General features: G+C 41.8%; 1 protein-coding gene across 1 annotated transcript; it reads right to left on the bottom strand.

Annotated features, from left to right (window-relative positions):
- Positions 1 to 10,955: 10,955 nt before the first annotated feature.
- lim2.5 (lens intrinsic membrane protein 2.5) lies at positions 10,956 to 12,961 on the bottom strand. The gene is made up of 4 exons (XM_076279335.1): positions 12,787 to 12,961; positions 11,908 to 12,057; positions 11,375 to 11,509; positions 10,956 to 11,144 (listed from the first exon to the last, which is right to left on the bottom strand). Exons 1-4 carry the CDS (start codon positions 12,959 to 12,961, stop codon positions 11,083 to 11,085), a joined length of 522 nt encoding a protein of 173 aa, XP_076135450.1. The 3' UTR covers positions 10,956 to 11,082.

The following is a 12,961-nucleotide window of genomic DNA, read 5'->3' as shown; positions in this document are numbered from 1 at the left end:
TGTATTGTGAAGACATCGTGCCAATCATGTGTTGTGATCTTACCGCTGAAGCAAGATTGGTGTCGTGAAACCTTGCGCACGCGCATTTCTGCCGAAATGGATGCCCGATGAGTGCCCAAAAAGCGTTGCAATATGGCCGCCGAGTGGAGGGACTTGCCTAAAAGGACTTTGCTTAAACATCATGTATTTATTCAAAGATTTTTGGTTTCACTGTTCATTATTATTAGTACAGCCTCCCTCACACTTGCACAATGTGGTACAGCAAAGTCCAGCTCGGTGGCACTTACAGTTGCCCATACAGGCAACCACACAGCCACAGTTGAGGAGGAGTGAGCATCCCTTGCTGGCATCTTCCAGATCGGTCCAATATGGCACCCAGACAGAGTGAAAAGAAGCTTCCGGGTTTTATTGACTGACTCGACACTGCAGTTCTTACTATACATGAGTACAGTCCAGCATTTGAGAACTTGCATGTGCACTGATTCCAGTGTATGGCTGGTTGGGTCTTAGTGATCAGAATGAGGGTGTCGGTGTGAACGTGTGGAAGAGGGGCAGTGCTTGGCGTTTTTGAGGTCCCAGCATTTCCGAGATGTGGTGGATTGGAATATCTTTATATGCCTTCCCTGATCCAAATCCAATCCACAGCTCTGAGAGGCCTAACTCCTGGAACAGATTGATGGCCTTCCTATTCCTGACATGGTGACAATGTTTCTAGGTCAGTAGGTTTGTTGCTCAGGACCAAGTTAGTCTTTGTTGTGAGGAGGTGGTACTTTGAGCCAGCTGTGGTCTTCTTAAGTTCCTCACTGATGTACTGAAACAGCTCATCTTTGTTTTGACTGTCCTTGAGGAACTTCTGCCATTGAGCTCCTTTGGCAGAGGTATCTTAGTGACAAACCTACTGACCTAGAAACATTGTCACCATGTCAGGAAGAGGAAGCAGACACACGAATGTATGGGCAACTGTAAGTGCCACTGAGCTGGACTTTGCTGTACCACATTGTGCAAGTGTGAGGGAGGTTGTAATGATGAAGAGTGAAACCAAAAATCTTTGAATAATACATGATGTTTAAGTATGAATTGTTTTTTGTGTTATTTGACTAAAATGTTAGCCTAACGAGCCAGACCCACATTAAAATGTAGGGTCTGGGCACTCACCGTTCGCAGTGCTCAGTCCGAGGGGCGGTATAATAGGTTGTCTTTCAAATTCCCTCTGCACGCAATAGGACAGCGTTATGAGTCCTATGCGTTTTCCCACCAGCGGAGCTAGTTGGCTAGTTCAAACTTTTGCCAACTTAAAAAAAGCTTAACTCGTGTCACACTGTTCACCAACAGCAACATCCATCTTCTTTGTTTTCAAGTAGCAGGGAATTCAAGCCAAACCGTTGCAACTCTGCCATCAATCATTATGTTAAGCCCGCCTAACGACTCTATACGCGGCCGCGGACTCTATGATTGGCCTGATAGAAGTTGAATTTTTCGAGCTCACGAGCCAACGGAGAGTTGCTAGACTAGCCACTATGTTGCGTCTAGATTTCTAGGCTACTAAAATGTAATATTGATCCTTAACATGGTGAAAAGCCTAATATAACTTTTCACTGTGGCATAGTTCGGAAGTTGTGTTTATTTAAGGCCTCAACAATGGTCCTTTTGCCAGAAGTTCATGAATTGCATCCTAGCTACAGGGGCCTCAGGTGGTATTAAGGCGCCCCTGTACGGGGTACTAATAGAACACATTGCTGTGTGCACCGGGGTACGAATAGAATTCACTTCTTATTGCACCAGGGTACGAATAGCATACACTGCTAATTGTACCAGGGGTGCAAATAGCCTTACCCTTTTTTTTCCCCGTCATCTACTTCCTGAAATTTTGGTGAACGATACCCGGGACACAGAAACACCGGGGCACATGCAATTTGGTGGGTATGTAGCCCCACTAGACTTTTACGGAAAAATTTTGTTTCGTCCCCGGGGCCACTCCACCCCCGTGCTGGGCCCCCCGAACCGCAAAAAAAGCAGTTTTTCCTAAATAACTACCTGAACCGTGGCACTGAGGATGAAGAATCTTTTATGGTATGTTGGTCTCAAGGGCCCACATCAACCTGGCCCATAATCACTCATTTGTGATTTGCACCCCCCCGGTAAAAAATTAAAATGCAATATTATTCTGCTTTAATCGCCCCTATCTTCAGTTAAGATGTTCAGAACTGCACCAAATTTTATGTGTATGATTGACCTGGCATTCTCTGGGGGTATGCCAAGTTTCGTAGAATTTCATCCATGGGGGGGGGGTCTTAAAAAAACTAGATGTACCGCGTAGCGGTACAAAATATGACCGCCGCTCAGTCCTGCACATCCATTCCGCGAAAATAAATCATATTAATGAATTTGTCTCCATCTTCTACTCCATCCCCCACTCTTGAAACTTTTGTGTATGCTTGTTTGGAATGTGTGTTTGCACACATTCCGCACACAACGTAGCCTACTGGCGCTGCAAAGGCGAATAGATTTGTTTCTGGGCCAAAAAATCTGTAACATTGTTATAAAACCTTTAAAATCTCTAAACAATCACAGTCCATCCATTGTAACTGGACTGATGAAAGGTACACCTGTAGGCTACATTGTATTTGGGAAAAGCAGAAGGTAGCAGCATAATGTATTTATTTATTTATTATTAAACAAAACAATCCCTGTCAGTTCCATGCAGTTTTCAACAGCTATCAAGAAGAGAGGTCATGTCATGGATTTTTGTGAATGTTTCTTCTTCTACATATGCATAAGTTTAGTCATCTAGTTCAAACTAGTGCAGTGCCCGTTCAAACATGCTATTCCTGTAGCCCAATTACATGCCTGCAGGTAGCCCTGCTTTAAAAATAGGATGATAGGGAAAAACATAATTCCAGGTAAGCATTCAATAATGAATAGGCCTACAGATAATATAATAAATGTGAATTTAAGCATGGCTGCATGTGACATTTTTTACAAATCAAAATGACATAATCCTAACAGCTGTTTTGCGTCAAGGCTATATGCTTAGCCTATTGAATAACTTGATGATAGAGAAAACAAACCATTTTGTGGAATGATGCATCATATGGAATTTGCAACGGTGTGACTCAAAAACAGTCTCTGGTGGCCTATAAGTGACATCACACTCTGTCTGCCACTCGTTGCTTGTCGCTGGTTATGCTTTGCATGTGTGGCATTCTGAGACGTTCTTTAATTCGGGACCATTATCGCTCGTTTCAATTTAGGACCTTGTAGTTGGAACTGTTGTTTGCTTATTCAAAGTCTAAAGAAAGTCCAAAGTAGCCTGGGCTATTCATATAGCATCACACTCTGTCTGCCACTCATTGCTTGTCGCTGGTTATGCTTTGCATGTGTGGCATTCTGGGACGTTCTTTGATTCGGGACCATTATCGCTCGTTTCAATTTAGGACCTTGCAGTTTGAATTGTCATGTGCTTATTCAAAGTCTAAAGACAGTCCAAAGTAGCCTGGGCTATTCGAAGTGTCCGCTTATTGCACATCATTGTTAACGTCATTTTGAAGAGCCACTGCATATAGCCTACCTGTGTGTGTTGGCATGTTGGCGTGTTGTTGCAAAATCCGTGGAGTTATCTTGCACTCGCACTTAAGTTTTTACCCGTGTAACCTACACTGATCCAATTCTGCCAAAGCCCTGCTTCTATCCTCACTGGTAGCTTACAGTCCTACAGTGCTGTGTGGGAGGGGGAGTGGCTAGCGGTGAAAGCCAATGCGTGCTTCTTTTACCGATATAGGCTATTTAACGATATCTTTTGCATTTCTTATTCAAACAACGTCAAATTCGGCAGTGCACTTACTCATGCCTGTAGCAAGACACCTGCCAAGTCAGCGAGATATGCGTGCCACAGACACACACACACACACAGACACAGACACACAGACGCTTCTTGCTTTATAGATAGATGATATTCAGCTTTATTGTCAATGCACAAATTAAATACCAGTAGTCTAAAACAAAATGCCGTTTTACCCAGTGGTGCAAATAACTGACATGTCCAAAAGGGCCTTCATGAAATGCGTTGCGAGTTCATACACATTTTAACGGGCAAAGTTGAAGAGCTACTGTCCGTTATTGTTTGTGCAAATAATATGCTGATTCATGTTCCCTTGCATTTTGCAACCATGAGGTCCATGGTTAAGCTCAATCTTTTGACGCAATCTTTTATTTTCACCCAGCCTAGTCCATGGTAGGCGCCCAATAGAAATATTGTTTAATTTTGCGATTGAGATATCCACGCACTGGCGCCCCCCCTGCAACGTGTTCGCCCCCCGGTTTTAGAGCTATTCTAAATGCAAAAATGCATAGAGGGAGTTATGACAAAACCGTGACTGTTAACAAACTATAAGCTATATAAGGTAGGCCCTATGCTAGGCCTATTACACAACACAAATTGTCACTAGGCTATGCTGGCGACCCAAATAAAATCTCCGTTGGAACCAATGGCTTACACCTTACAGTATCAAGCTGCCACCTCTTGGCGAAAAGTTAATAGTTTTGCATATCAGTAGTAATACATTTCACGTAGCTGTGAATCACGGAAAGGGCGAATGAAGTGGACACTTCTAAATGGAACCCAACCCACTGTACAGTAGCTCAAGGTCTGTGGCTAAAGCAGCCATAATGAAAGCGTTATCATTGTTTGGATACTTCACACACACGTGTTTTTTAATCGCATAGACTACAACTACCAAGCTGGAATCAAAGCACATCGACTCCCCTCTCCCACCCTAAACACGCACTTCGAACAAACAAAAAGCGCCTCAGTCTCACGGAATAGCCATAGGCAAAACTGTATCTGACCGGTGTAACGTTGGTACTAAATCATCCATCGCAAAGAATGATTTTTGTAGCACGTGCAACAAATATGTGTAGGTACAGCCCTGCCCTGAATACATCTCAACGTGCGCTCTAAAACATCTGGTTTAAATGGAGATGTAGATCATCACGGGTGCGTTAATAAATCTACATTGCGGCGAGTTGACACAAATTATTCACTTTGACGAATTTATGTAGTTTCAGTTACTTTACTTTGAGCCATGCTCTTCCTTACTTGAATCACCTTTGAAAATAGAGGATTGAAGTAGCCTATATGGGTGTTTGGGAATGAACGTTGACTCAGATGCTTTTTGAGACCTTGAGCAGAAAGGTCCCAGCCCGGTGTTTAGGGTGCATCATAGACAGGTTATCTTTCAGGTAGCCTATATATTTTCCATTAAAAAAACATCACGTAGCGAACGTGTTGTGGCTAACTCACTTGGCTCCTGTTAGTAGCCTAGGTTATGGTCATAAGCAAATGAGATGACAGTCGAAAGATACAATTAGTGCTGTTATCGATTTGCTTGGTAGCCTATAAACGCATTTATGGTTTTCTACAAATACATCAATAATCAAATTGGCCTCCATCACTCAACCATGCTAACGGTAACATTATTTTACCTACGTTATGCTATTGCTATTGATAGGATTAACGTAGCCTACCTGCAGTAAAAAACAAGCATGTCCGATAAACATTCTCAGATTTATTTCGGCTTCAAGAGGAAATGGGAATTACATGTCATGCAGAAATCATCCTACCCTTAGACGTTCTCTGCGGTAAACTACTGTAGCCTACAGTCTTGTCCTTGTAGGAAGCATAGTGTCCCTCCAAACCACTTTAGATTAACTTCCAACAAAATTACGTCTCACTGCAACGATGCGCCATCTAGTGGACAAACGACTACTTATCGCCAATACTGGAAATGCAGCCATGATGATGATGATGAATATTTATTTTGGCTTTCTTTTAATCCTACTGAATTTGTAATTATGTATCGGCCGTTCTAATACCGATAGTATGTGGGTGCCTGTGTGTGTGTGTGTGCGTGTGTATATGTGTGTACCACCATCTACAGGCCAATGAGTGTACAGTTACTAAATGTACACATAACTTAATTTTTTAGACCCCCCCATGGATGAAATTCTACGAAACTTGGCATACCCCCAGAGAATGTAAGGTTAATCATACACATAAAATTTGGTGCAGTTCTGAACGTCTTTACTGAAGAGAGGGGCGATTAAAGCAGAATGATATTGCATTTTCATTTTTTACCGGGGGGGTGCAAATCACAAATGAATGATTATGGGCTAGGTTGATGTGGGCCCTTGAGACCAACATACCATAAAAATTTCTTCATCCTCGGTGCCACGGTTCAGGTAGTTATTTAGGAAAAACTGCATCTTTGGGGTTTCGGGGGGCCCAGCGCGGAGGGGGAGTGGCCCCCAGGGACCAAACAAATTTTTTCCGTAAAAGTCTAGTGGGGCTACATACCCACCAAATTTCATGTGCCCCGGTGTTTCGGTGCCCCGGGTATCGTTGACCAAAATTTCAGGAAGTAGATGACGGGAAAAAAAAAAAAAAAAAAAAAACTTTGACAATCCCTATATGACCGCTTCGCTAGCTTTGCTAGCGGCGGTCATAATTAGGTTATGTGTACATTTAGTGACTGTACACTCATTGGCCTGTAGATGGCGGTGCACACATATACACATGCACACACACACAGGCACCCACATACTATCGGTATTAGAACGGCCGATACATAATTACAAATTCAGTAGGATTAAAAGAAAGCCATAATAAATATTCATCACCATCATCATGGCTGCATTTCCAGTATTGGCGATAAGTAGTCGTTTGTCCACTAGATGGCGCATCGTTGCAGTGAGACGTAATTTTGTTGGAAGTTAAAAGTGGGTTGAAAAAAACAATGGACGCTTCCTACAAGGACTGTAATTTACCGCAGAGAACGTCTAATAAGGATAGGACGATGTTCACATGAAATGTAATTCCCATTTCTTCTTGAAGCCGACATAAATCTGAGGATGTTTATCGGACATGCTTGGTTTTTACTGCAGGTACGTTAATCTTACAATATCAATAAGGACCTAGGTAATGTTACTGTTAGCGTTGGTTGAGTGATGGAGGCCAATTTGATTGATTGCATTTGTAGAAAACTAGAAATGCGGATATACCAAGCAAATTGATAGCAGCACTGTAATTGTATCTTTCGACATTTGTTGCACGTGCTACAAAAATCATTCTGTGCAATGGAAGATTTACCAACGTTACTGATACAGTTTTGCCTATACATGCGTGAGACTAAGACGCCTGTTTATTTTGTTTTAAGTGCGTGCAGGGTGTGTGAGAGGGGAATCGATGTGCTTTGATTCCAGCTTGGTAGTTGTAGTCTGTGAAATTAAAAAGCATGTGTGTGTGTGAAGTATCCAAACAATGACACCTTCATTTCATTATGGTTGCTTTAGCAACACACCTTAAGCTACTGTGTAGTGGGTCCCATTTAGAAGTTGCTACTTCATTCGCGCTTTCCTTAACTCATGGAGCTGCATGAATTTTATTACAACTTTTCGCCACAATATGGCAGTTTAAGTCCGCTTGATACTGTAAGGCGTAAGCCATTGGTTTCCAAAGGAGATTTTATTTGTGTCGCCAGCATAGCCTATTGACATGTTGTAAATAGGCCTACCTTATAAGCCTACCTGTAGCTTAGGGAAGCTAACAGCTTTCTATTAGGATCTAGTTTGTTAGTCACAGTTTTGTCATAACTCCCTGATGCATTTTTGCATTTAGAATTGCCAGAGCGTGGATATCTCAATCGGAAAATCAAACAATATCGGGTGCCATGGACTAGGCTGGGTGAACCCAGCCTGATCTGCCCGCTATTTATTTTTTGATTTCTTAAAAGATTGATCTTGGTCTGGTGAAAGCCAGACTAGCCATGGACCTCAGTTACACAATGCAAGGGAACATGAATCAGCCTATATTTGCACGAACAATAACGGACAACAGTTCTTCAACTTTGTCCCGTTAAAATGTGTATGAACAGTCTAGCGACACATTTCATCAAGGCCCATTTGGACATGTCAGTTATTTGCACCACTGGTTACATGTAAAACAGCATTTCGTTTCAGACTACTGTTACTTAATTTGTGCATTAACAATAAAGTTTCAGACTACTGTTACTTAATTTGTGCATTGACAATAAAGTATTACATGAACTAAAGATGACTAAAATCTTATGTAGAAGAAGAAACATTCACAAAAAATCCATCCATCCAAAAATGACCTTTGTTTTTGATAGCTGTTGAAAACGGCATGGAACTGACAGAGATGTTTTTGTTCATAAACAAACAAACAAACAAACAAACAAACAAATAAATACATAAATAACATTATGCTGATACCTTTTGCTTTTCCCAAATACAATGTAGCCTACAGGTGTAAATGACCTTTCATCAATCAGTTGCAATGGATGAACTGTGATGAACTGCCCTACTTGTGATTGTTTAGAGATTTTAAAGGTTTTATAACAATGCTACATCTTCTTTGGCTATTCTACAATCTTTGTAATTTGTAATCTTTGTATTCTACAAACTTTTCAGCACCAGTAGGCTACTTTCTGTGCAGCCGCACACACACTCAGGCATGCCAAACAAGCATACACAAAAGTTTCAAGAGTGGGGGATGGAGTAAAATATGGAGACAAATTGAAGTGTGATTTATTTCCGCGGAACGGCTGTACAGGACTGAGCGGCGGTCATATTTTGTACCGCTATGCGGTACATCTAGTTTACAAAAATATTAATACATAATTAAGAAATTTAAGGACAACTAAAAATAAACAATGTAGAGAAACGACGGCACGGTCTAGTGAGCGTGGAGGGCACCCGGTCTTGGCACAAGGCCAATGCAAATGGCAAAAGGCAACCAGCAGACCGCCAGGCACAGGTGTATATATATGGAGAAGCTCCACCCCTCACACAGGTCACACCTGAAGATAGTAATAGAACAGAACAGAAAGCAGAGCAGCCAAAAAGGACATGATGGAAACTACGCCACCTATGGGTAGAAGAGGGGCGTAACAGCCTACCATGGACTAGGTGGGTGAACCCAGCCTGATCTGCCGGCGATTTCTTTTTCGATTTCTTAAAAGATTGAGCTCACAGTTGCAAAATGCAAGGGAACATGAATCAGCCGATATTTGCACAAACAATAACGGACAGCAGCTCTTCAACTTGGCCCGTTAAAATGTGTATGAACAGTCTAGCGACGCATTTCATGAAGGCCCTTTTGGACATGTCAGTTATTTGCACCACTGGGTAAAACTGCATTTTGTTTTAGACTACAGGTATTTAATTTGTGCGTTGACAATTAAGTTGAATATCATATGAACTAGATGACTAAACTCTATGTAGAAGAAGAAACATTCACAAAAATCCATGACATGACCTCTCTTCTTCATAGCTGTTGAAAACTGCATGGATCTGACAGGGATTGTTTTGTTTAATAATAAATAAATACATTGTGCTGCTACCTTCTGCTTTTCCCAAATACAATGTAGCCTACAGGTGTACCTTTCATTAGTCCAGTAGCAATGGATGGATTTATAACAATGCTACACATTTTTTGGCAAGTGATACAAATCTATTCACCTTTGCAGTGTCCACTGTCTGTGCGGCCCGCAAACACACATGTCAAACAAGCATACACAAAAGTTTGAAGAGTGGGGGATGGAAGATGGAGACAAATTGATTAATGTGATTTATTTTCGAGGAATGGATGTACAGAACTGAGAGTTGGTCATATTTTGTACCGCTATGCGGTACATCTAGTTATTTTATAACGTCGGCCCTGGAGGTAACGAGTCTCCCCTGGTTTTCTGACCACGGTCAGAAACGAAGCAATCAGGAAAGGTTAACACTAGCGACAGGATGGAGAAACAAACATCCCCATGAATCTCTTTATTAATAATGACGTGTTTTCCCCTGCGGGACGGGAGAAGACACAAAATCAAAGCATCTCTATTATTGTGCGGGTATAAATTCTAAGAGTTTTGCGGGAGTGGACATACACATTGCGGGAGCGGGCGGTAATGGTCAGAAATTCAGCAAGAGCAGGCGGGAGCGGGATGAAGAAAACAGTCCCGCGCAGGGCTCTACTATGTAGCTCTCCAAAAGGTTTGAGGAAGATGTTCATAAATCTGATAAACCCAGTCACTTGGGAAACATGTTCAACTTCCTATGAAATCAAATTCACAGTCTACAAAGAGAGAAGGTAGATGAGTTGAAATGAACCTTTAAAAAGCATACAAATCTTATTCAGCGGTTTTGGGTGGAGATCTATGTGAATACATGGCAGGTTTTGGGTGGAGATCTATGCTACTAACATAAAAGCTCTTGGCCATGTCCATTTTGTCAAAGTAGCTTTCGGAGAAAAAAAGACTCTCGGCCATGTCTATTTTAGCTCTCGGAGGAAAAAAGGTTGGAGATCCCTGGTCCATAGTCTTCATAATAGAGTGCCCCATTGGTGATGTCTTATCTGTAAATACTATTTAATATATTGACACAGACCTGTGTTGTGGTTATTAGATAATCAACAATTCATTATGAAAATAAATGCATTATGTAATGATGTAAAGTACAAGATAGATGCTTGTAATGTGACTTACAGACAATTAAAATGCAATACAAAATATATTTTTTGTCATCATCAACGGTTAGTATTTGGGAGGACAGGGGGATTGGCTTGTGGATGATTACAATTCTGCACAGCTGAACTGCACATGCGGCCGTAAAGGAAAAGAAGGACCGGACTCATGAGAAATGATAACATTTTTTATTGAAAGTTTCATCCCAACATGTGTGAAAACTTTTTTTCCCAACATTGAGTGAAATGTCATACTGCACTTCCAGTGTCTGGTACAAAAAAAGACTATCTTCCATGGGCTGTATGTATCATCCTCCAAAACAGAGCTTGTGATTCCGTTCATTATTTTTTTGTGTGTGAGAGGAAATGGTCGAGACAGACGTAAACCTGTTTTTTTTTCATGATTTTATTTATTGCTCGTATTTCCAAAGAAAAGTGATGTTTATATTTTGTTTAGTAACTTGGCTTGAGCCATTGAACTATTGTTTCACGTTGGTTAGGTTTTGCCTTGAGGCGAGAGCATTTCAGAAAAAAGTCTTCCTCTTCCTGTTGCCTTAGCGTGGCCCGGCCACTCTCCGGCATTCATGCATTCTGTAGGCACACATGTAAAATATCCCTGCAAAAACAAAACAACACATTATATCTGTGGCTATAACAGTAATAGCAACATTACTAATAATAATAAGAGGAACAATAACAACAATACTAATAATAACAATAAACAGCTCCACCAAATCATAATATTTATATCATACACATAGGAAATCTTTTGAAAATGGGAAACGTGTTATCAAGATAAAGTATGTCTTTTGTGTACATCTCAGCTGTTGTTCTGCCACCACTGACCTGCAAAAAATGTCATGAGCAAAGCCACCCAACCCAGTATGTAGGACCAGGAGAAGCGCCAGTCCCCAAAGCGCTTCCCCAGGAAGTTCACCGTCACCCCCGTGTAGATGGCCATCGCCAGCAGAACGAACAGAGCTGAGAGAAGTTGAACAAGATGTTACACACACACATACACTAGTCACAGACTCTTTGAATATGTGCTTTGAATATGGGCTGTAAAGGAGTTTGTGTGTGTGTGTGTGTGTGTGTGTGTGTGTGCGTGTGTGTGTATGCGTGTGTGTGTGTGTGCGTGTGTGTGTGTGTGTATGCGTGTGTGTGTGTGTGCGTGCATGCGTGCGTGTGTTTGACAAAGAGAGAGAGACAGAGAGAGAGAGAGGATTGATCAGCTTTAAAGGCATGTTATTGTGCAGTATGTGCAATATTTTGTGATTTGTGATGTAAAAAAGTTGTTCATGACATGAAAGCAAAATGTACATAAAGGTTTGAAGGTAAGTGTGAATGCTGGTGTCAGTGGGAGTGAGTGTGACTCTCACTTGAAACGAAGAACATGATTCCTGCAGCGAAGGAGCGGTTGAATCTCTCGAAGGCGGAGAAGTGGGCAAAGGAGAGAATACCCGCGATGATGCCGGCGAAACACGACATGGCCGACAGAATCATGAAAGCACGGGTGGCATTCCAGTAAGCTGCGCAGATATTGACATACACGGGGAACATGGTAAAACAGCCCAAAGAGCAGTCATGATTGAGTGCTAAATCTCTATAACAACACACAGCATCTCAGTCATGATGCTACTAGAAAGAACACAGGTTGTCAATCAGCAGTCTGACTTGTCAGCCGCAATCTTTAGCTTTCACATGCCGCCTCAGATCTGACACATTCCCCCACTCAAAAGTGTGCCTATTGATTTCATGGAAGTCATTCTGCAGAAAGAGGAGATATATTTTTCATTTTCAAAAGAAAAAGCTGCTCATCACTCGGTTTGCCCAATTATAGCCGTGATGGTGTTTATTTGTCTTTCTTTGTGTAATGTGTATTTTACAATGTAAAATCTCATCTTCCTCCTTCTATTTGATCCATGCTTAGAGCTGGTGCTGCCTCTACACAGCGTCCTAATGTCTGACCCCAGTGGACAGTGGTGCAGAGTAACATAATGACATCATTGAGTTGTTTCCTCTTCAGAATTACATTAAGTTGTGCGGCTCTTTTAAGCTTCCAAAGAAATGGAAACTGTCAAATCTATTTCACCAAAGCCTTGAATTCTTGTCAAATTACTACTGATATAGTTTAGGTATCATGTTTCATTCATGACATACATCATAGACAGACTTCTGTGCAGAAGGACAACATGACGAGTGCTTGGTAAGGAAATGAGCTGGTGGGTTATATCGGAGTGACCGGTGGAGATGCTCACCGATGCTGTCCGTCTGCATGTAGCACTTGCCGGACATGCAATACCTCCACAGACCCTGGTGGGCGAAACTACCCGACAGCCGGTACTGCATCCAGTAGTCGGTCGCCGTGGAGACCACCAGCAGGATGTTGCCCACGATGGCGCAGAATAAGCCCCCTCCCATAAAGCTGTACAT

This window comes from Alosa pseudoharengus, unplaced genomic scaffold (assembly GCF_046254945.1).
Source record: "Alosa pseudoharengus isolate Yale_2024_CS ecotype anadromous, Long Island Sound unplaced genomic scaffold, YU_APseudo_1.1 YU_APseudo_1.1_scf_12, whole genome shotgun sequence".
NCBI lineage: Eukaryota > Metazoa > Chordata > Actinopteri > Clupeiformes > Clupeidae > Alosa > Alosa pseudoharengus.
The sequence above is the reverse complement of the archived record's forward strand: the minus strand, read 5'-3'. Positions and strand labels throughout refer to the sequence as shown.

Excerpts from the sequence above, each read along its gene's own strand:
- lim2.5 (XM_076279335.1), bottom strand. The coding sequence starts at position 12,961 with ATGTACAGCTTTATGGGAGGGGGCTTATTCTGCGCCATCGTGGGCAAC. Across the intron at positions 12,058-12,786 it reads CATGCAGACGGACAGCATCG|CTTACTGGAATGCCACCCGT; the intron begins GTGAGCATCTCC and ends ATATCTGCGCAG. Across the intron at positions 11,510-11,907 it reads AATCATGTTCTTCGTTTCAA|CTCTGTTCGTTCTGCTGGCG; the intron begins GTGAGAGTCACA and ends AACTTCTCTCAG.